The following is a 24,918-nucleotide window of genomic DNA, read 5'->3' on the forward strand; positions in this document are numbered from 1 at the left end:
TAACTAAAATTGTCGACCGTTCGGTGTAGTGGTTCGAAACTGATAACTGTTCCGGAGGTAGCGGGGAGTACAAACATTAATTTGTGTGCATGAACATATTTTGATATTTGTTTGTATTGGACTGGGTGTCTTCTATGTATAATAAGTATGTATTTACAAAAAAAGTATTTAAGTATGTTTATATCCGTTATCTAGTACCCATAGTACAAGCTTTGCTTAGTTTGGGACTAGAAGCGCAGTGTAAAATGTCCAGGGATATTTATTTTTATTTATTTAATTGTAATTTTATCTCAAGAACAAAAATCATTTTGACATACATAATTCTTAATTTAAGAGTTATTCAGCCCCAAAACAAATATCTTTTCTATGGCAGAATATGAAACACCAAAAAGCTCTTTATCAAAACAATGGCACGTGTCGAAATTGATTCAATGTTTAAAGTAGACACGCAGTTATGAATTAATATGTAATAGAAAGAGAGGTAAATAAGTCAAAATGACGAGCATGCAACTAAGTACTCGCGTATACATTGTAATCGCGAACTTATTACAATACATACATGATTAGTCCGTATGCGTACTGACGATGTATATTTTGGAGTAAGATAATTGACCTAAGTCACTACAAAGTATACGCGAGCAGTACGCAGCGTATACGTACTGGTCGTGTATAGTTTGGAGGAGCTTAGTAAAAAAAGTCACATCCAAACTATACTCGATTAGTTTCACACCCTTGCGTTCTGGCTATGTATAGAATGGAAAGACGCTACGATGACATGTCCGGCTTTTAGGGTAAAATGTCCGGCCAAATGAAGCACAGAGTCCGGCTTTTGTGTTTTTGGACCTGGCAACCCTACTCCGTGGGAAGGTGACGAGCAACTTTCTTTGTCATGGCAAATGTCTTGTTCCCATGTCGTGACATGCTTTGTAAAAGTAACTACAAAGAAATTATCGGATGCGTTGTTAGTTCGTAATTTTGTTAGACTCGCGTTAATTTCCAAATTGATTGGTTATCTTCAAACTTTCCCAGCATAGTAGCATACCGGGTGGAAACGATAAGTGACCTCACTCGATTATTTCTAATCTAAGATACAAAAAACTTGTTACTGATCCTGAAACTGCTTCATGAGCTCTATCAAACGGTATCAATATAGGTTACAGAATAAACTGGACATAATATTAAAAACTACACAAGATATCGTAAAACTGGTTACTGATCCTAAAAGTGTTTCACGACTTAAAAGCTGAAAAATGGTGATAATTTTATAGAAAACCTATGCCTACAATGAACTGCCTAACAACAACAAACCTTAACTCTGATTACCTTATTTGACCTTGAGGTATTTAATAAACATCAATACTTCAATAACGTCCCCAACACTGACGTGTACTAAACAATACAACCCCCATAGTAACAGCTGCGTGTTAAAACGTATTTCTCATAGTAAAACTACTCATTACCTTGGTTAAGTTTAAATTTGAAATGTGTACGCCCAGAAGGCGTATTTTTGAAGCTTTCATCATGATGAAGTGAATAGTTATATTATGAAACTATGATTGATGCAAAGTGAGGAAAGTGCAATGCATTTCCCAGAAGTGTAACCGAAGCAATTCTTTTTGTTATAGTGTTTTTATCTGAAAATAAATCTATTATGCATGCAATTCAATTGGTTAAAAAACTGTTCGTGACTGTTACTAATATTCAATAGTGGCGGAGTTATTTCTAAGTTAATTAAGCACGATTAGCTATGCAAGAAAATTACTCTTGTAATTCATCAATCGCTTTATCTATCTTTATGTAATGTTGTGCGACAGATGGAATATTTAAAATATCCTTTTTTCTGACTTGATCCATAGTATTCTTGAACTAAATTCGTTGATTCGTGATTTACATTGTAAAAATCCTCTTAATTTGGAGCTGAAAAACGATGAACAAATTACCAGCCAAATGCCCAAATTCTTCATTTAACTCTGAACTTTACCACTAAAAACATCTATCTATGTCTCTATCTATAGGCCTCCTCTTCAACCTTCCACCGACTTCAGTCCCTGGCCAAACGCATCCAGTTCACTCCAGCCTGCTTCTAGATGTCGTCTGTCCACCGACTAAAGACATAGGACCCCAAAATCCATGATTAAACATTTTACCAACCAAGTGACAGAATTCCTCAAATAACTCTGAACCTTACCATTCAGACTTCTAAATCCACTATCCAAACATAAGCACCATCTAACCATAATTTAACCATGTGCATCTGTTGTTGCAGCGCCAGCCGCAACTGCCCGACCGAGGGCGCGCCCGAGCAGGACGCGGCGCAGCCCACGGTCGACCTGCCGCGCACCAGGGACGGAGAGATCGACTATGACGGTGGGTACAAAACATTAAGTTAATCATCATCATCATTTCAGCCATAGGACGTCCACTGCTGAACATAGGCCTCCCCCAATGCTTTCCATGTTGATCGATTGGTAGCGGCCCGCGTCCAGTGCCTTCCTGCTACCTTTATCAGGTCTTTATCCACCTTGTGTTGCATTTTCCGGTACGCGGCCTCCATTCCAGAACCTTGCTGCCCCATCGGCCGTCAGTTCCGCGTACTATCTGACCGCCCATTGCCATTTCAGCTTGCTAATCCGTCGGGCTATGTCAGTGACATTAGTTCGTTTTCGGATCTCCACATTTCTGAGTCATTTCTTTTCTGGATATAGGCACTAGGTGGCAAACTTTCAAGAAGAGAGCATATTTACACCTTAAAGGCCGGCAACGCACCTGAAACGCCCCCGGAACTACGCATACGCAATAATGATACGCATTCACTTACAATATTCACGCACAATAACGAGTTACGACACGTTATTTTAACGTTTAACCGTGAAATATCAAATAGTTCACGTATTCCTATCCCATCTGTCCCTATTTGTCACAGCAACGTCACCTCAAACCCAATTGCTCTCAAAACAATAGGTTCAGGTGACATCCAAATTCCTGTCACGTCCCTTCAAATATCCTCGTGAACAGGGTTGCCACCTTTCCGAGTTTCCCCGAATTCGTCCTAGTCTCTACTACGCCCGAGAAAGACGCCCTCGGGCATTTCAAAATTAAGTTTTAAGCCGATGCTGGGTGACGCGACAAATTAAAAAAAAACTTGACATGCACGTGTATAGATGACCCACGCTGAACTGTCCCACCAAACTCAATGACAGGGGGGCGCTACCATCGTTCAACTATATGGTTTCCAACATGGCAAAAATCGGAACCAGCGATCCGGTATTGACGGTGGCGCCCCGCTGTCAATGTCATGGATAGGACAGTTCAGTATTTTGGAACTATAATCGCTAGTGAGTGAAAATGACAGAATGAAGTTGTTGAAAGTAACCGCTAGAAACGCTGTATAAGCTGTCATATATTTGTACATCACTTTTATGTGCAAAATAAATAAATATATTTTTTACGCAGTCGCTAAATGTACTAGTTTTAATGTAAACTCGTGGTAAGCACACTGGGCTCCAAAACCCGGGGTTTTCACGCGTCTTGTCCTGGTTACCTTTAGAGATGGCAACCCTACCGTGAGCGTGAGTCACGCTGTCATCGCCCGCGCGTTTGCATACAATGCCTTTGGATAAGTGAATAGGTGTCATTTTTCGGGTTTAAACGTGACAGAAAAGGGCTTGGAGATATTGGAAAAGTCGTGGAATTCGTTAATATTTAATAATAACAATTATCGTTAGAAACGAAGGTCATTGCTATTGCTTCACTAGCCAATTGATGCGACCTTTCATAAAATATTGAATTTGACGTCTATACTGAAAGTTACACGATTAATGTATATTCAACTGCAAAATACAATTCAATTGTTTCAAAATACGCCTCTAGATCGAGACAGATATTATGTCTACCCGTATGGCAACCCATTTAGACCCGTATAAAATTAATTTCACACTTAAAAATTAATTCAGGCCTTGGATTGATCTGAATATTTAAGTCAATCCAGCCACAGTTGAGTCTAGACTCTGTTCTGTGTCTAATTTTGAGCTTCGTTTCATAGGTATAGTTAGGGCATGTAGAGTCACGCCCGTATTCACAAACATTACTATGAGGTCTCACAGTGCGCGTGGACGCACAGGGTGACACACGAACCGATCACAGAGCTCTATTCAACGCTGTGCGTTCGATTTGCTGCTACACTTAAGCAAGCATCGTTTGTGAATGTTGTCATCGTTTGCTTGGCTAGGTTAGATTCTCTTAGGAAACATTTTACATGAAAATGTTTTTGTTGGGATTTATATTTGACAGTATTGTATCGAAAGAAAATTACTAATGATGACGTTTAATTTCAGCGTTATACGAAGATGAATCAGACAGCGACCTCGGCTCCATGGAGAACCACGGCTCCGTGGTTACCCACCTCTTATCACAAGTCAAGATTGGAATGGATCTCACTAAGGTTAGTCCATATGATTCAGTTGTACAGACCGACAATATACAGAGTGTCGCTTTAAGTACGGACCACACAAAAAGGATTGATTCTACTGCTGGACACAATACAGGAAAAACATCAAAATTCTTTTGAAAAAGATATTTTTTAGATTTATACTTCCTTCTCTTAGAAAAGATTTTACATTTCATCAATAAAAACAATCCGTTTTGTTTGATCAAGTATCAAAACAACAGCCTGTATAAGACAGCAATCTTTTATTGCAAAATCACCCCTGTTTCTAGATACCAGTGTTTAACTTCACTTGCCGTTGTCTGTTCCATTCACTTTACAATTTTGAATAAAAAACAGAACTGAACCTTTGAATCAATAATATGACATTTGGCATCTGAAACATTTGCCTGTTTTGTTTTTTTTTTTCCATTAGTCCACTGCTGGCTATAGTTTTACCGGCAGCACATCTACCAACTCTACTCACTCTCGACGCCCGCGTGGAATTTTGTCTGTCACAGAAAAACTTTATCGCACGCGTCCCTGTTTCAAAAACCGGAATAAAAACTATCCTGTTTCCCGGGACTCAAACTATCTCCCTGCCAAATTTCATCAAAATCGGTTCAGTGGTTTAGGCGTGAAAGTGAGACAGACAGACAGAGTTACTTTCGCATTTATAATATTAGTATAGATACACATTTACACAAACTTTAAAATCCATTGTATATAAGGTAGAAATTAGCCAGCTCGCTACCCTATTCCAATCGCCTAGCTGCCAACAACTTTGTGTATATCGCTCCATTTTGCTAGAGATACCGATCGCTGCGGTTGCCAAATCACTGAAAAGCTCAGTAAACTTTAGCCATAACTGAGCTTAATACTTCAAACGCTCTTCATAACCTGTAAAAAAACATCATCGTATCGTTACAGACATTTTGAAAACATTAGAACATACTGCTTTATCTTAAATTCAAATTTAAATTATTTATTTGCATAAAACATGGTACATTTCAGTTATTATATCTTGCTAACACTAAGGCTGGATCTTATTTTAAGGCTGGGTTGCACTATCTTACTTTAACTTTAACAAACGTCAACCATCTGTCAAACGCCATACAAAATGTACACCGGTTATCGTTATAGTCACGGTCAAAGTCGATGGTGCAACTGAGCCTAAAAATCGTTTTGTTTAAATATCACGGCCAGTGTTGAACAATAACAATGTATTTCAATGATTTTCTTATCAGGTTGATTCATTATTTTACTAATAACCAGTAGCATAGATAGTAAACCATATTGCATGTTATTAAAACTCAAAATGTAAATAATACATATTTATTTTAGTTACATTCAGTTAAAAATCTAATATGACATGATTCATAAAATTTAGCATTTAGAAACATTGAACTTTCCATGATTGTGAGGAATGGCCTGATATTTCATTATATTTTGATGTCAAAATGGTTTTTCGCGGCGATAACATAATTAAATTTCGCCTGTCAGAAAATAACAATACAAAGCTGTTTCAAAAACACGCTATCTGTGACTGTGACGTAGGCTGACACTTTGCTTGAGCCCTTTTGTTTATTTCTCCTTTCATTCGTGCTATAAAATGCCTAGAGTTCTATTTTAAAAAGAATTAAGTTCATTCAATCGTCCTCTATGAGGCCCGGTTTTCACCAAGGCACAGTAGAATATAATTACGCGCGAGCGATAAGGATGGGTAGCTTGGGGTCATTGGACGATATTATATGTGCTCGGCGACCGGGCTTTACTAATATTTATTTCGTGAAAAGTTTTATTTATAGTATATTGTTTGTTTACAGGTTGTGCTACCGACGTTCATACTTGAGAGGCGATCGCTTCTGGAGATGTACGCGGACTCATTCGCACACCCCGACCAGTTTGTTAAGTAAGTATTTCACTGCTAAAAATCTGAGCTTGATGGTCAATACAAGTCATTTATTGTTTCTATTACAGAGGTCGCTTCATAGCTATAGACCGCCTAAATCAGCCTTTCCCAAAGTGGGCGATAACGCCCCCTTGTGGACACTGCAGGCTTAAAAGGGAGTTGTACTTGTAAGAGACTCAAAAAACATATCAGTGACCTTATTCACGTATTTTGACAGAGTTTAAATCTCGCTGACGTTCAGATGTCGTCCCATTGAAAAACAGTTCTAAATCCATATTCACAAGTGTCATCTCGATAGAACGATTACTCGATAGGATCGCAACTCAGCGTTTTGTTGTCGTTTAAGTTATGTTACGTGAATAAGGCTACAGGGCGTTGTGTATAGGCTTGGGAGGCGCGATTTGTAATTTCATCTACTAAGAGGCCTCTTCACCGACTGAGCTCTCGACTCTCAACTACAAATGGGGGCGCTAAAAAATAAATAATTATTCTCGAAGTTGCTCACCTTGTAGATAAAATAAGTTTGGGAACCCCTGGCCTAAATTCCTTCTATTTTGTGTGGTGTACAATAAAATGTATCATCATTACAGGATAGTAGACCAGCCGACGCCGCGCGACCGAATGATCCAAGTGGTCCGGTGGTACCTGAGCTCGTACCACGCGGGCCGCAAGTCGCAGGTGGCCAAGAAGCCCTACAACCCCATACTGGGGGAGGTGTTCCGCTGCCACTGGGAGCTGGACGGGGCCGATACACACTCCAACGCTGCTGAGAAGGTAATTCATCATCGTATAGTACGGGAGCTATCCCACAGCTGCAACTCCTGTGTAGCCAGAATCTACAGCTTGACTGCCAATAAAAACTCAACTATTGAAGTAACTGTCATTGGACCCGCAACGAAATTAATCAGAAGAATATTCTCCGTCGTATAGTAGACCAACTGTATCGTATAGTCATCATCATTTCAGCGCCAGGACGTGCACTGCTGAACATATGCCTCCCCCAATGACTTCCACATCGCACGGTTGGTACCGGCCTATATACAGCGCCTCCCTTTATCAGGTCGTCGGTCCATATAGTAGTGAAGCTGAAGTGACAAATGGGCACGGCACAGTACGCAGAACTGACGGCCGATGGGGCAGCAAGGTTCTGGAGGTGACTTACTGGAAAACGCAGCGTGGGACGTCCACCCAGAAGGTGGATCGACAACCTCAAAGGTAGCAGGAAGGCGCTGGAAGCAGGACGCTACCAACTGGGAGATGTGGAAATCATTGAGGAAGGCTTTTTTTCAGCAGGAGACGTCCTGTGACTGAAATGATGATGATGATAGTAGACCCAGCTGAAATGATGAAGATGATGGATGATAGTAGACCAGCTGACTCCATGCGACAGAATGATCCAAGTGGTCCAGTGATACCACGCGGGCCGCAAGTCGCAGGTGGCCAAGAAGCCCTACAACCCCATACTGGGGGAGGTGTTCCGCTGCCACTGGGAGCTGGACGGGGCCGATACACACTCCAACGCTGCGGAGAAGGTAATACCCTCGTATAGTAGACCAGCTGTATCATAGAGAAGGGGCAGCTAGGTTCTGGAGTGGAGACCACTTACCGGAAAACACAGCATGGGACGCCCACCCACAAGGTAGACAGACGACTTCATAAAGGTAGCAGGTCTTCCTGCTACCTTTATAAGGTAAAGTCTGGTCGCCGAGCACGTAGAATTTTGTCCAATGACCCCAAGCTAGCTATCCTTATCGCTCGCACCTAATTATATTGCTTGGCGACTGTGCGACGGGCGGCAGCAGTGAATGTGCAAGCGCGAAAGCAATATAATTACGCGTGAGCGATAAGGATAGGTAGCTTGGGGTCATTGGACAAAATTCTACGTGCTCGGCGACCAGACTACAGCAGAAAGGCGCTGGATGCAGGCCGCTACCAACCGAGCAATGTGGAAATCATTGAGGAAGGCTTTTTTTCAGCAGGAGACGTCCTGTGACTGACACGATGATGATGACAGTAAACCCGGCTAAAATGATAATGATGGATGATAGATCAGCTGACTCCATGCGACCGAATGATCCAAGTGGTCCGGTGGTACCTGAGCTCGTACCACGCGGGCCGCAAGTCGCAGGTGGCCAAGAAGCCCTACAACCCCATACTGGGGGAGGTGTTCCGCTGCCACTGGGAGCTGGACGGGGCCGATACACACTCCAACGCTGCGGAGAAGGTAACACCGTCGTATAGTAGACCAGCTGTATCGTATAGTCATCATCATCATCATTTCAGCCACAGGACGTCCACTGCTGAACCTACTCCGATTTTCACATCGCTCGGTTGGTAGAGGAGGTATTCCGCTGCCATTAGGAACTAAACGGGGCTGACACACACTCCAATGCTGCGGAGAAGGTAACACCGTCTTATAGTAGACCAGCTGTATCGTAGAGTAGGGGCAGCAAGGTTCTGGAGTGAAGACCACTTACCGGAAAAAGCAGCATGGGACGTCCACCCACAAGATGGACCGACGACCTCACAAAGGTAGCATAAAAGCGCTGGAAGCAGGCCGCTACCAACCGAGCGATGTGGAAATCATTGAGGGAGGCCTTTTTTCAGTAGTAGACGTCCTGTGACTGGAACGATGATGATGATAGTAGACCCAGCTGAAATGATGATGATGGATGATAGTAGACCAGCCGACGCCGCGCGATCGAATGATACAAGTGGTCCGCTTATAATGGATCAGCTGTATCATAGAGTAGGGGCAGCAAGGTTCTGGAGTGGAGGCCACGTACCGGAAAAAGCAGCATGGGACGTCCACCCACAAAGTAGACCGACGACCTCATAAGGTAGCAGGAAGGCGCTGAATGCAGGCTGCTGCTAACCGGGCGATGTGGAAATCATTGGGGGAGGTCTGTATTCAACAATGACTGAAATGATGATGATGGATGACAGTAGACCAGCTGACTCCAAGCGACAATGATCCAAGTGGTCCGGTGGTACCTGAGCTCGTACCACGCGGGCCGCAAGTCGCAGGTGGCCAAGAAGCCCTACAACCCCATACTGGGGGAGGTGTTCCGCTGCCACTGGGAGCTGGACGGGGCCGATACACACTCCAACGCTGCGGAGAAGGTAACATCATCGTATAGTCGTTCGTTTCAGCCAAATGACGTCCACTACTGGACAAAGGCCTCCCCCAAGGTTTTCCATAATGAAAGATCCTGCGCTGCCCGCATCCAGTTTCTTCCCGCGACCGTATAGTAGACCAGCTGTATCGTATAGTCATCATAATCATTTCAGCCACAGGACGTCCACTGCTAAACATAGGCCTCTCCCAATGACTTCCACATCGCACGTTTGATACCGGCCTATATACAGCGCCTCTCTTTATTAGGTCGTCGATCCATATAGTAGTGAAGCTGAAGTGACAAATGGGCACGGCACAGTACGCAGAACTGACGGCCGATGGGGCAGCAAGGTTCTGGAGGTGACTTACTGGAAAACGCAGCGTGGGACGTCCACCCAGAAGGTGGATCGACAACCTCATAAAGGTAGCAGGAAGGCGTTGGAAGCAGGATGCTACCAACCGGGAAATGTGGAAATCATTGGGGGAGTTCTATGTTCAGCAGTGACTGAAATGATGATGATAGTAGACCAGCCGACTCCAAGCGACAGAATGATCCAAGTGGTCCGGTGGTACCTGAGCTAGTACCACGCGGGCCGCAAGTCGCAGGTGGCCAAGAAGCCCTACAACCCCATACTGGGGGAGGTGTTCCGCTGCCACTGGGAGCTGGACGGGGCCGATACACACTCCAACGCTGCCGAGAAGGTACTATCGTCGTATAGTCGTTCGTTTCAGCCAAAAGACGTCCACTACTGGACAAAGGCCTCCCCCAAGGTTTTCCATAATGAAAGATCCTGCGCTGCCCGCATCCAGTTTCTTCCCGCGACCGTATAGTAGACCAGCTGTATCGTATAGTCATCATAATCATTTCAGCCACAGGACGTCCACTGCTGAACATAGGCCTCCCCCAATGACTTCCACATCGCGCGGTTGGTAGCGGCCTGCATCCAGCGCCTCCCTGCTACCTTTATCAGGTCGTCGATCCATATAGTAGTGAAGCTGAAGTGACAAATGGGCGCGGGACAGTACGCAGAACTGACGGCCGATGGGGCAGCAAGGTTCTGGAGGTGACTTACTGGAAAACGCAGCGTGGGACGTCCACCCAGAAGGTGGATCGACAACCTCATAAAGGTAGCAGGAAGGCGCTGGAAGCAGGATGCTACCAACCGGGAGATGTGGAAATCATTGGGGGAGGCCTTTTTTCAGACCCAGCTGAAATGATGATGATGGATGATAGTAGACCAGCCGACGCCGCGCGACCGAATGATACAAGTGGTCCGCTTATAATGGACCAGCTGTATCGTAGAGTAGGGGCAGCAAGGTTCTGGAGTGGAGGCCACGTACCGGACAAAAGCAGCATGGGACGTCCACCCACAAGGTAGACGGACGACTTCATAAAGGTAGCAGAAAGGCGCTGGAAGCAGGACGCTACCGACCGGGTGAAGTGGAAATCATTGGGTAAGGCCTATGTTCTGCAGTGGACATCCTGTGACTGAAATGATGATGATGAGATAATTGACCTGGCTGAAATGATGAAGATGATGATAGTAGACCAGCCGACGCCGCGCGACCGAATGATACAAGTGGTCCGCTTATAATGGACCAGCTGTATCGTAGAGTAGTAGGCCGCAAGTCGCAGGTGGCCAAGAAGCCCTACAACCCCATACTGGGGGAGGTGTTCCGCTGCCACTGGGAGCTGGACGGGGCCGACACACACTCCAACGCTGCGGAGAAGGTAATTCGTTCGTCCGTTTCAGCCAAATGACGTCCACTGCTGGACAAAGGCCTCCCCCAAGGTTTTCCATAATTAAAGGTCCTGCGCTGCCCGCATCCAGTTTCTTCCCGCGACCGTATATAATAGTAGACCAGCTGTATCGTATAGTCATCATAATCATTTCAGCCACAGGACGTCCACTGCTGAACATATGCCTCCCCTAATGACTTCCACATCCCACGGTTGGTACCGGCGTATTTATTTATTTATTTATTTATTTATAATCTGCTTGAAGGCTTACAGAAAGTCCAACGCGCCAACAAGTTATACAATACAGATAATTTATAATAGCAATTTCAATATGTAAAATTGTCAAATAATTAAAACGATAAATTAAATAATAGTCAAATAACATTAAAATTAAATACATAAAATAATTAAGTCCAAAATAGAATGTCATACCTAAGACTACTAATAAGAATAAGAGATAAATACATTTATGTCCAGAGATCAATGTCAAAGTTATTACTTACACAAAAATCTATGAATTAATACCATTATTGTACCTAAGCGGTCGGCAAATATGTCGATATCGTGCTGAGCAACTAAGTCCCCGATTAAACGTAATGCGCGGGTAGAAGGCGCGCTCGCTGCGCGAGTGGTGCGCGTGACCGGCCGGTGTAGCAGCCTAGGGCGGCGACGCGGTTCAACCATCCCGGTAACATCCCGTGGTATGCGCGTAGGCACTGATAAGCCTACTTTCGCTAATATTTGTGGACTATCAATTTTGCCATGTATAATCGACAAATAGTATATTATACTTGACATTATCCTCCTAAACTTAAGGGTTTCCAAATCAACCATGCCGGAGACAAACAAGGACGGGTACAAATAGGGGTAATATCCGTATCTCTTTTTATACAGCCAGCGAGCAAACTTGCGTTGAATTTTTTCTATCATTAAGGCATATTTATCCTCGTAGGGATCCCAAATGACAGCACCATACTCAAGCTTGCTACGGACGTATGCGCTATACAATATCTTAGCTACCCTAATATCGTCAAATTGAGCAGACGTCCTTATAACAAACCCTAATAACTTACTAGCCAATTTACAAATTTTTGTCACATGTTTGTGAAAGTCCAACTTAGAATCTAGCATTAAACCTAGGTCTCGTATGTCAGCGACTCTTTCCAGTGGAGTGTCATATAAATAATAATTAATATTCAATGGAGAACGTTTACGTGTAAAAGTAATTACTTTACACTTGTCAGTATTAAATGCTAGGCGATTGACGAAACTCCATTCTAATACCGCATCAATGTCGCTTTGCAATGCTATAGCGTCTGGAACACTGGAGACACCCAAACAAAGTTTGAGATCATCCGCAAACAGTAGGCATTCAGAAAATTTAACACATGTAGGTAGGTCATTTATAAAGATTAAGAAAAGTGTGGGTCCAAGGGTACTACCTTGACTGACACCTGATCGTGTGTAGTATTCATCAGACTCAAATCCATTCACTCTTACAAATTGACTTCGATTTTCAAGATAACTGGCAAAAAAATCCAAAAGTTTTGGAGTTAATCCTATAAGAGCCAGTTTCTGAAGGAGAATATCATTATCTACCATATCGAACGCCTTTCTGAAATCAAAGTAGGCTGCATCTACCTGATGACCAGCATCCATCTCAGCGTGCACATAATCGACATGCCTAACCAGGTTAGTAGTGGTCGATCGTGCTTTTCGAAAGCCGTGCTGATCATCATGCAGCAAGTGGTTGACTTGTTTGCCGATACGTAAATTCAAAATTGATTCCATAATTTTCGCAAACACTGAAAGCACGGCAATAGGCCTAAAACCAGAGACATCCATAGTGGACTCCCCCTTAGGAATAGGCGTAACCCGCGATGTCCTCCACTGCTTCGGGTACTTAGAGCGTCTGAGACAGAGGTTGAATATGTACAAAAGGGGCTCCTGAAGAGCAGATATGCAGTCCTTAGCAAGAAACACTGGAATACCATCGGGGCCACCAGATGATCGCGCCTTAATGCGCTTCATTGCTTCTCTTAGATCAGATTTGTCAATGATATCTATAGAAATGGCAGTGGCATCCGCACGTGCTGAACGTGCAGCCTCACCAGAATCTAGCTGTGGAACCTCACTCTGAAACACTGAGCCAAAGTATTCGGCAAAGGCGTCGGCTGCAGCCTGACCAGTCACTTCATTGCCGTTAAACTTAAAAGCATCGATGTGACATCTCTCCCTCTTTTTATCTTTAACATGCTCCCAGAATTTACCCGGGTCGTTGATAATATTTTTTTGGAGTTCTTTCAAATTTTGCTTATGAGCGTTGTCTATTAATATTTTAACTCGCCATCTATAGAATTTGAAAAGTTCTTTGTTGAACTCCTTACCTTCAGTCCTATAGCGTTTCAAATGAAAGTATTTATTCTTAATATCACGTATAATGTCTGCAGTATACCATTTAGGATAAATGTACCGTTTATTACACGTGGATTTGATTTTAGATGGTACAAAACAATTTATGCTATCATATAATTTTGTATAAAACAGTTCTACAGCTGAATCTGCATCGTCAACGCCAAACAAATCAGACCAATCCATAGCAGCCAGCGTCCCATATAAACCTTGAAGGTCAGCCTTACGCCAGTTCCAATCAGGCCTAGTTTTAGGGCGTACATCAGTAGGTGGCGAGGTGGGCAGGAAACCAATCGAAATTTGAAATCTAACTTCAAGTACAGGATGGTACTGGTCTATTGGCACTAAGGGTTCCAATCCTGTAGACACCGTAACCTGCTCGGGTTCGAGGTTGCCCAACACGAGATCTAACATACCACCATATCTATTTAATACATTATTATATTGCCGGAGATTACAGAAGTCACAAAATAGATTAAAATTCATGTTAACGTTAACACTACATGACTTCAGATTAAAGTCACCTATAACTAAAACATTCATATTCGGGTAGGTACAGATTACATTTTCAATACATGTCAATACATTTAGATACTGTTCATTATTGTAATTTGGAGGCAGGTATACAACACAAAATAAACAACTGATTCCTTTAAGATTTACAATAGCTAAAACTAATTCCATGTCGGGTGTGAGACCATCAACATCTTTAATCACTCTAACATTGAAACAATCCCGTACTGCCAACAGAACTCCTCCCCATCCAGAATCTCCCGCACGGTCCTTTCGAACCACAGTGAAGCCCGGTGGAAAGAGCTCACCATCGGACACGGAGCTTGTCAAGAATGTCTCAGTCAAAGCTATAATATCATAACTCGACTGAGTAACATTATTAAGAAATACGCTAGTTTTAGACCGCAGCCCTCGAACATTCTGGTAGATCAAGGACACATTTTTGATTCGTCTATGACTCTGACTTTTTACTTTCCTTGACACGAAAGGACTGACGCCAAGGCTTCACGCAGATGTCTTCTGCCCAGTTATTGGAAGACATAACATTTTCAGCATATTTTGCAGGAACTCCCAATTTAAATGATGCATAGCGCCCACGTGGCTTTAATGCCTCCACTGTGCAAATGTCACTATCACAAATAGACTTAAGATGGGTACGCACCTGCTCTACTGTAGTACCTTCCTGTACATAGTAGAGATGAAGATATCTCCATCTCTCGGCAGCACATAGTGACGTGGCTCCGGGCACAGCAGTTCCTCGCAGCACGCCAGGGAGTGAGGTATGCGCACGTTTCCGTCTCACTTGTATCCAGCCACCGTCGTCGGCTTCTTCATCTTTTTTGCCAGAGATAGGAGTCTGCGTGTTTTGAGTAGCAGAGAGGTTTCTAGTAGGCGTTCCGTTAGTAGCCCCGGTATTTCTCCTTCCTTCTTGCTTGTCTGATGGTTTACGCTTGTTTATGATTTGTTTGAGGCTAGGGTTAGTAGACCCAGGAATGATGTTAATTTCCCTGGAGACCTTGGGAACTTTGGTTTTCTCTGGTCTAGTGCTGGAGGCACTCATATCTTCAATTTTCTTCTCTAGATCTGTCACTTTCATTGTCAAGTCAGATATTTTGTCCAGTAATTCCGATTTCAATACCGAAAACTGCTCAGTAAGTACTGTACTGATTTTCTCTGTTAATCGCGCTTCAAACTCATCTTGAGCCTTTTTCAGTTCTTTCAATAGGGTAGCTTGCATACAATCTAGGATATTTTTTACCGGATCAGGATCATTTTGCTTGGTCACTTGAGCATATCGTGCTCCAGCGCGTACTGTTACCCTATCGGGGCTGCTCATTGATATATCTGGACAATCACTAGAGATACTCATATCATGCAAATTGTAATGACGTATAGGAGTATGAGAATTGTCGGTTTTTGGAATCTTACTGCGGCACTCCACACAGATCCAAGTGTTCTTAAATTCAGGTGAAAGTGTAAGAAACATGGTTTCAGTAAAATTGGCGCATAATATATCGTAGATTTTCTTACACTTTACACATTGCATAAATGCTCCTCCATCGTCGATCCTTCCGCGGCATCCCGCACACCAGTAGCCCCTTTCAGCTGTATATACAGCGCCTCCCTTTATCAGGTCGTCGGTCCATATAGTAGTGAAGCTGAAATGGTAATGGGCAAGGCACAGTACGCAGAACTGACGGCCGATGGGGTAGCAAGGTTCTAGAAGTATCTTACTAGAAAACGCAGCGTGGGACGTCCACCCAGAAGATGGACCGACGACCTCATAAAGGCACTGTATGTTTCTCCAAACTATCCATGTGAAAATCTACGCAACGACCCAGCAACTTACTGTAAAGCATAATCCATTTCTATAGCATTGCCGCTCTTTTCACTCCCAATTTTAATAAACATAGGTATCAAGGGATACAAAAGATGAATATGTTTTACTCGTGGGCAATAAGCATGCGCATTATTTTTACAATAAGTACTTTTTTACACATTGTTAATTTTATCCTAAATTCCAGATAGAACTAGATTAAAAACTATCTTCATTAGATCTTATCTAAAACCGTTATTGTTTACCAACAGGAAGTTGGTGACGGCCCAGTCCCCTGGTGCACAGCAGACCAACTCTCCTTCGTGGCAGAACAAGTCTCCCACCACCCGCCCATATCTGCCTTCTACGCGGAACATGTGAACAAACGCATACAGTTCGAGGCCTGGGTGTGGACTAAGAGCAAGTTCCTGGGACTGTCCATAGGCGTCCACAATATTGGGAAGGGGACTGTTACATTGCTGGATACTGGAGAGGAGTATACACTCACATTCCCCAATGGATACGGCAGGTTAGTTTAGTCATTATCTCACTGCAAACCATGTCTGCCTTCTACGCGAAACAACGAGAGGTGTGGACTAAGAGCAAGTTCCTGGGACTGTCCATAGGCGTCCACAATATCGGGAAGGGGACTGTTACATTGCTGGATACTGGCGAGGAGTATACACTCACATTCCCCAATGGATACGGCAGGTTAGTTGACATTTATTTCCTGCAAACCATATCTGCCATCTACGCGGAACACATGAACAAACTTATCGAATTCGAGGCCTATGGGGTTACTCCGAAAAAAGCTATCTGAAGTTTCCTATGTTGCCATCCCTCTCGCACAAAGCGAGATGCCAGCATGAGCCACGGTGACAAATAGACCCGAAACTGCGTAAACAGAGTTTCGGAGTGGCCCCTACGGGTGTGGACTAAAAGCAAGTTCCTGGGACTGTCCATAGGCGTCCACAATATAGGGAAGGGGACTGTGACGCTATTGGACACTGGCGAGGAGTATACACTCACATTCCCCAATGGATACGGCAGGTTAGTTGTCATTTATTTCCTGCAAACCATATCTGCCTTCTACGTGGAACAAATAAACGCATCCAGTTCGAAGCCTGGGTGTGGACTAAGAGCAAGTTCCTGGGACTGTCCATAGGCGTCCACAATATAGGGAAGGGGACTGTTACATTGCTGGACACTGGCGAGGAGTATACACTCACATTCCCCAATGGTTACGGCAGGTTAGTGCTCATCGGAGCGTGCTTTAAAACAATTGAGTAGGTACTTGACACCACTATAGCTCGCGCAACGAGAGTTGAGGCCATCAACACAATCAAATATTTGTATCTGTAGGTGTGTGGTTGGATCAGAGACTTACTTGGTATCCTCAGCTTGAAAGGGTTACTCAAAGAATTAGGAATCTCACGTGGATTTTTAAGATGTTGAGACATGCAGTGCCTAGGACGGATCTGGAAGCGGGGAATAGGGATGGGTGTCTCATAAGGGATATATATGTATCACTGGTGCAGTCTGTCATTACCTACTGCTTGCCCGTATGGGGGGGCGCAGCCAAGACTCGATTTCTTGAGGTAGAACGGGCTCAGCGTGGTTTGATAAAGGTCATGTACTTTAAAAAACAAAGGTTTTCGACAGATAGACTTTATCAAACTACCCAAATCTCGTCAATTAGAAAGCTTTATGTTTTACAGACGATACTTAGAAAACATAGAACCCTGGAATTTGACGCCACTAATGCTGCAAGAAGGCGACAAAAGCTAGTTACCCTTAAATGTAATTCTGTGTTTGCTACTAGACAATATATGGCTCGTTCGGCCTACCTCTACAAAATTCTGAATAGAAACCTAAACTTATATCCTAAAACATATCGCGAGTGTAAAAGGTGCTTACAGATATATTTGGAAGATAAAACCTATGATGATCTAGAGGCATTATTAGTGAAAACTCAATAGTAACGAAAACATATTATACACACTGACACACACCCACTCACACATGCACACACACACATACACACACACACACACACACACAATACACTACATACAAGCCACGCTAGAAAGTGTTAAAATTATTGTTAAAAATAGGATAATAGACCTGTTAGCTGATGTGTTAATTCTTTAAATTTATAATTTAGCTTCTTTTTATGTTAGAGCAGTTACTGCTTATGATTCTTATAGTGTAACTTTAAAATTAAACTTAAAAAAACTTTAAAAAAAAACAAGTTAATATGTTCAGAATAATATTATTTTATAACTGTACATTCTCTACTATAGTATGAATAAATTAATGGAAGAGCGTTTGCTCCCTGATACAGGCTCATTAGCTTAAAAGGGAGCTACGGTCACTAACATTGTAATGTACCCATTGTTATGAAATAAATTGTTTATTATTGTTTATTATTATTATTTATCTGTCTGCGCTGACGTCTTTTGAAGTCGGACTGACAACTGCTTTCTGTCTCGCTTGCAGACATTTAACAAGAGCGTGGTAGCTAGTGTATTCGATTAGAACTTGAATGTGTAAGTCTTAAATTGCATTCTAATATTATATCTGTATGAGCGCCTCAACTGTCGTTGAGTAACCTATAACACTCATTTAAAGTTATTTTAGGTTACGAGCAGAGCTGTGATGTAACACAATTATATGTTCAGAACAGCTCGTCTAATTTAAGTATTTAAATCGTAATTTGGTCCATTCAAAAACTCCAAACCCATAAAATCTAAACTCTTTCCAGATCAATACTGACCGTGCCATGGATCGAGTTAGGCGGCTCAGTCGTCATCGAGTGCGTGCAGACTGGCCACAAAGCCAACATAGAGTTCCTGACGAAGCCTTTCTACGGCGGGAAGAAGCACCGCGTGACGTGTGAAGTCTTCGCTGGTCCGGATAAGAAGCCCTATTATACTGCGCAGGGCGAGTGGAATACTAGGATGGATGGGAGATGGACTGATTCGGGGGTAGGTCACAGTTTTGTTAGGTGATAACTTACTTTTAGCGACTTTTATGCCCATTTTCACCATCAATCCCTATTTTTTAAGTGACCCCTATGAAAACAAAAGTCCCGATAAGTGTTACCATAGGGGTCACTTAAAAATTAGGGATTGATGGTGAAAACGGGCATTAGCCACCCATTTTTCCCGTGGATGTCACCAGGCCTGTCAAAGTTGTACTACAGGGCGCAGGGCGAGTGGAATACCAGGATAGACGGACACGAGGGTAGGTGGACATTTTGTACGGTAATAACTTGTCTATGTATAATGGCCTGGCCAATACAAGAGTTTCTGGCGAAGCCTTTCTACGGCGGGAAGAAGCACCGCGTGACGTGTGAGGTGTTCGCTGGTCCGGATAAGAAGCCCTATTATACTGCGCAGGGCGAGTGGAATACCAGGATGGATGGGAGATGGACGGACTCGGGGGTAGGTGGATATTGTTACCTATAGTGACGTAGCCGTGAGGTTCTAGCAGAGTAGATGGGACCACCCCCGCCCTACTTTTAGCGACTTTTAGTCGATTGATTCCGGCAGAGTGTAATAGAACCACCCATTCTTCTTGTGGATGTCACCAGGCCTGTCAAAGTTCTATTAAAGGGCGCAGGACGAGTGGAATACCAGGATGGACGGACTCGAGGGTAGGTGGACATTTTGTACGATAATAACTTGTCTATGTATAATGACAAAGCCAACATCGAGTTCCTGACGAAGCCCTTCTACGGCGGGAAAAAGCACCGCGTGACCTGCGAGGTGTTCGCTGGTCCGGACAAGAAGCCCTATTATACTGCGCAGGGCGAGTGGAATACCAGGATGGACGGGAGTTGGACTGATTCTGGGGTAGGTCACAGTTTTGTTAGGTGATAACTTACTTTTAGCGACTTTTATGCCCATTTTCCATCAATCCCTATTTTTTAAGTGGCCCCTATGAAAACAATATTCCCGAAAAGTGTTACCATAGGGGTCACTTAAAAATTAGGGATTGATGGTGAAAACGGGCATTAGCCACCCATTTTTCCCGTGGATGTCACCAGGCCTGTCAAAGTTCTATTAAAGTGCGCAGGACGAGTGGAATACCAGGATAAACGGACTCGAGGGTAGGTGGACATTTTGTATGGTAATAACTTGTCTATGTATAATAGCCTGGCCAATACAAGAGTTTCTGGCGAAGCCTTTCTACGGCGGAAAGAAGCACCGCGTGACATGCGAAGTGTTCGCTGGTCCGGATAAGAAGCCCTATTATACTGCGCAGGGCGAGTGGAATACCAGGATGGACGGGAGGTGGACTGATTCTGGGGTTGGTCATAGTTTTGTTTTATGACTTTTTTTTTCCGTCGTGATATGCTTTTCACTATGGGTTGTGTGTGACTTTTCCCTCCAGGTGGGCGAGGCCAAATTGAAACATCACAAGATTTTGAAAGTAGATTCCATTATATGCCATCTTAAACCAGGGAAAATCCAATCTTAATTCTGGGTACAAGGTCTGGGGTGGGGACACATCTGTTATAGATCGTTTCATTCAGCGTCTTGACGCGCCCCACCAATTTTGGAAAGCTCGAGGTGCGGGAAGTTTGATTCGAGCAATCCGAGTGTCATTATTGTAGTGTGCGTGTGCACTCATGGATAATAATTTAGCGTGTACCGATAACACTCAAACATTAGCGGAAGAATGGTGGGGTGCGTCTTCGTGGATGAAACGATCTATAATTAATTATTGACTATTTGTGTGATTTCGTCAGCCTACACTTTAGAGCTAAGCTTTAATCTCAATTTCTCCTTCCAGCGAACAGAAGTCCTCTTCGAGGTATCCAGCATGAAGCCACGCCGCAAGCGAGTGGCGCCCGTCAGCCGACAACAGCCGCACGAGTCGCGCCGCGTGTGGCGCCACGTGACCTGCGCCTTACGCGCCGCCGACACCGCCGCCGCCACCGACGCCAAGCGCCGCGTGGAGCAGGCGCAGCGAGACGCCGCCAAGCAACGCGATGCGGCTCATGACAAGTGGGCGACCCAAGTTAGTATTACAACCTCTAGACTCGGGAGTCGACACCGCCGACGCCGCCGACACCGCCGCCGCCAAGGACGCCAAGCGGCGTGTGGAGCAGGCGCAGCGAGACTCCGCCAAGCAACGCGACGCCGCGCACGACAAGTGGGCGACACAAGTTAGTATTACAACCTCTAGTATCCGAGTAGACAACGCCGACGCCGCCGACACCGCCGCCGCCACTGACGCCAAGCGCCGCGTCGAGCAAACAACGCGACGCTGCGCACGACAAATGGGCGACCCAGGTTGGTTCGGCCGCTAAAGTCCGGTCGCTGAGCAGATAGAATTTCGTCCACTGACCCCAAGCTAGTCCTTTAGCTCCTGACGACACCGCCGCCGCCACCGACGCCAAGCGCCGTGTGGAGCAGGCGCAGCGAGACGCTGCCAAGCAACGCGATGCCGCGCACGATAAGTGGGCGACCCAGGTTGGTACCTATAGCCTCCCGCCGACACCGCCGACGCCGACCGCTGTGCCGCAATAAGCCACGCAGACCCTTGTCACTGCCTCTAGTCTCCTAAGCCGACACCGCCGTCGCCGACACCTAGTGCTGCATCGAACGTGATGCCGCGCACGACAAGTTGGCCACACAGGTTGGTACCTATAGCCTCCCGCCGACATCGGCGCCGCCTAGCGCCGCGTCAAGTAGGCGGGCCGCTCGCCGAACAGATAGAATTTCGTCCACTGACCCCAAGCTACCCATCTTTGTCACTCGCGCCTAATTATGTCGCTGTCGCGACTGTGCGACGGGCGGCCGCAGAGAGTGCAAGCGCGACAGCAATATAATTACACGCGAGCGATAAGGATGGATAGCTTGGGGTCAGTAGACGAAATTCTATCTGTTCGGCGAGCGGACTTTAGCTTCTATGTTCTTTTGATTCATTTCATTGCGGGTCCAATGACAGTTTAACTTTCCCCCGGGACAAACTTGACCTTTACTGGTTGGGTTTTAATTGGCGGTCAAGCTGTAGATCCTGGCTACACAGCAGTTGCAGCGGTAGGTATATTCCTATAGCTCCCGCTGACAACAGCCGCACGAGTCGCGCCGCGTGTGGCGCCACGTGACCTGCGCCCTGCGCGCCGCCGACACCGCCGCCGCTACCGACGCCAAGCGGCGGGTCGAGCAGGCCCAGCGAGACGCTGCCAAGCAACGCGACGCTGCTCACGACAAGTGGGCCACGCAGGTTGGTACTTATAGCCTCTCGCCGACACCGCCGACACCGCCGCCGCCACCAACGCCAAGCGGCGTGTCGAGCAGTACCTATAGCCTTCTGCCGACACTGACTAGTTTCCCGCCGACACCGCCACCGCCGTCGCCGACACCTAGTGCTGCATCGAACAGGCGCAATGCGACGCCGCCAAGAAACGTAATGCCACGCACGACAAGTGGGCTACCCAGGTTGGTGTCTATAGCCTCCCGCCGACATCGGCGCCGCCTAGCGCCGCGTCAAGTAGGCGGGCCACCATGGTTGGTACCTACAGCTGCCTCAGCCGAAACTGTCTTTAGCCTCACACCGACGCTGCCGCCGCCGCACGAGTCGCGCCGCGTGTGGCGCCACGTGACCTGCGCCTTACGCGCCGCCGACACCGCCGCCGCCACCGACGCCAAGCGCCGTGTGGAGCAGGCGCAGCGAGACGCCGCCAAGCAACGGGATGCGGCACACGACAAGTGGGCCACTCAGGTTGGTATCTATAGCCTACCGCCGACACCGCCGACACCGCCGCCGCCACCAACGCCAAGCGGCTTGTCGAGCAGTACCTATAGCCTTCTGCCGACACTGACTAGTTTCCCGCCGACACCGCCACCGCCGTCGCCGACACCTAGTGCTGCATCGAACAGGCGCAATGCGACGCCGCCAAGAAACGTAATGCCACGCACGACAAGTGGGCTACCCAGGTTGGTGTCTATAGCCTCCCGCCGACATCGGCGCCGCCTAGCGCCGCGTCAAGTAGGCGGGCCACCAAGGTTGGTACCTATAGCTGCCTCAGTACTCAGTCGAAACTGTCTTTAGCCTCACACCGACACCGCTGCCGCACGAGTCGCGCCGCGTGTGGCGCCACGTGACCTGCGCCCTCCGCGCCGCCGACACCGCCGCCGCCACCGACGCCAAGCGCCGTGTGGAGCAGGCGCAGCGAGACGCCGCCAAGCAACGGGATGCCGCGCACGACAAGTGGGCCACACAGGTTAGTATTACAACCTCTAAAGCCTGCCGTGAGCACGTAGAATTTTGTCCAATGACCCCAAGCTACCCATCCTTATCGCTCGCGCGTAATTATGTTGCTGTCGCGCTCGCACACTCACTGCGGGCGCCCGTCGCACAGTCGCGAGACGACACCGCCGCCGCCACCGACGCCAAGCGCCGTGTGGAGCAGGCGCAGCGAGACGCCGCCAAGCAACGCGATGCCGCGCACGACAAGTGGGCCACTCAGGTTGGTACCTATAGCCTCCCGCCGACACCGCCGACGCCGACCGCTGCGCTGCAATAGGCCACGCAGACCCTTGTCACTGCCTCTAGTCTCCTGAGCCGACACCGCCGTCGCCGACACCTAGTGCTGCATCGAACGTGATGCCGCGCACGACAAGTTGGCCACACAGGTTGGTACCTATAGACTCCCGCCGACATCGGCGCCGCCTAGCGCCGCGTCAAGTAGGCGGGCCACCAAGGTTGGTACCTATAGCTGCCTCAGCCGAGACTGTCTTTAGCCTCACACCGACACCGCTACAGCCGCACGAGTCGCGCCGCGTGTGGCGCCACGTGACCTGCGCCTTACGCGCCGCCGACACCGCCGCCGCCACCGACGCCAAGCGCCGTGTGGAGCAGGCGCAGCGAGACGCCGCCAAGCAACGGGATGCTGCGCATGACAAGTGGGCTACACAGGTTGGTGCTTATAGTCTTCCGCCGACACTGCCTCCACCGCTGACGCCGACCGCTGCGCTGCAATAGGCCACGCAGACCCTTGTCACTGCCTCTAGTCTCCTGAGCCGACACCGCCGTCGCCGACACCTAGTGCTGCATCGAACGTGATGCCGCGCACGACAAGTTGGCCACACAGGTTGGTGCCTATAGCCTCCCGCCGACATCGGCGCCGCCTAGCGCCGCGTCAAGTAGGCGGGCCACCATGGTTGGTACCTATAGCTGCCTCAGCCGAAACTGTCTTTAGCCTCACACCGACACCGCCGCCGCACGAGTCGCGCCGCGTGTGGCGCCACGTGACCTGCGCCCTGCGCGCCGCCGACACCGCCGCCGGCACCGACGCCAAGCGCCGTGTGGAGCAGGCGCAGCGAGACGCCGCCAAGCAACGGGATGCTGCGCATGACAAGTGGGCTACACAGGTTGGTACTTATAGCCTTCTGCCGACGCTGACCGCCGCGTCGCAGTAGGCCACGCATGCCCTTGTCACTACCTCTAGTCTCCTGAGCTCACACCGCCGCTGCCACCGACGCCAAGCGTCGCGTCGAGCAGGTGCAGTGCGACGCCGCCAAGCAACGTGATGCCGCGCACGACAAGTGGGCGACCCAGGTTGGTACCTTAAGTCTAGCTTAACGCCGACACCGACTCTAGCTTCCTACCAACGCCGACACCGCCGCGCTGCTATAGGCTACGCAGGCCCTTGTCACTGCCTATAGCCTCCCGCCGACACCGGCGACACCACCGACGCCAAGCGGTCGAGCAGGCGCAGCGCGACGCCGCCAAGCAATGTGACGCTGCGCACGATAAGTGGGCAACGCAGGTACCTATAGCCTATTGCCGACACCGCCGACACCGGCACCGACGACGAGCGCCACGTCAAGTAGGCGGGCCACGCAAGTTGCTGCCATAGCCTCCAGTCTCCTGAGATGACACCGCCGACGCCACCGATGCCAAGCGCCGTATTGAGCAGGCGCAGCGCGACGCCGCAAAGCAACGTGACGCTGCGCACGACAAG

At 46.9% G+C, this 24,918-nt stretch overlaps 1 protein-coding gene across 1 annotated transcript in view; it reads left to right on the forward strand.

Annotated features, from left to right (window-relative positions):
* LOC135080268 (oxysterol-binding protein-related protein 9) overlaps positions 1-24,373 on the forward strand; it is a 107,609-nt gene extending 83,236 nt beyond the window's left edge. The window contains exons 9-22 of the mRNA XM_063974954.1: positions 2,267-2,367; positions 4,335-4,441; positions 6,250-6,335; positions 6,926-7,097; positions 16,208-16,464; positions 18,700-18,922; positions 20,736-20,963; positions 21,055-21,238; positions 21,300-21,418; positions 22,023-22,888; positions 23,004-23,175; positions 23,314-23,421; positions 23,718-23,857; positions 24,154-24,373. Of these exons, the coding sequence (XP_063831024.1) occupies positions 2,267-2,367; positions 4,335-4,441; positions 6,250-6,335; positions 6,926-7,097; positions 16,208-16,464; positions 18,700-18,922; positions 20,736-20,963; positions 21,055-21,238; positions 21,300-21,418; positions 22,023-22,888; positions 23,004-23,175; positions 23,314-23,421; positions 23,718-23,857; positions 24,154-24,373 (2,983 nt within the window). The remainder of the gene's footprint in view (positions 1-2,266; positions 2,368-4,334; positions 4,442-6,249; positions 6,336-6,925; positions 7,098-16,207; positions 16,465-18,699; positions 18,923-20,735; positions 20,964-21,054; positions 21,239-21,299; positions 21,419-22,022; positions 22,889-23,003; positions 23,176-23,313; positions 23,422-23,717; positions 23,858-24,153) is intronic.
* The last annotated feature ends 545 nt before the right edge of the window (positions 24,374-24,918 follow it).

The sequence above is a fragment of the Ostrinia nubilalis genome, chromosome 17 (genome assembly GCF_963855985.1).
Source record: "Ostrinia nubilalis chromosome 17, ilOstNubi1.1, whole genome shotgun sequence".
NCBI classification, from domain to species: Eukaryota; Metazoa; Arthropoda; class Insecta; order Lepidoptera; family Crambidae; genus Ostrinia; species Ostrinia nubilalis.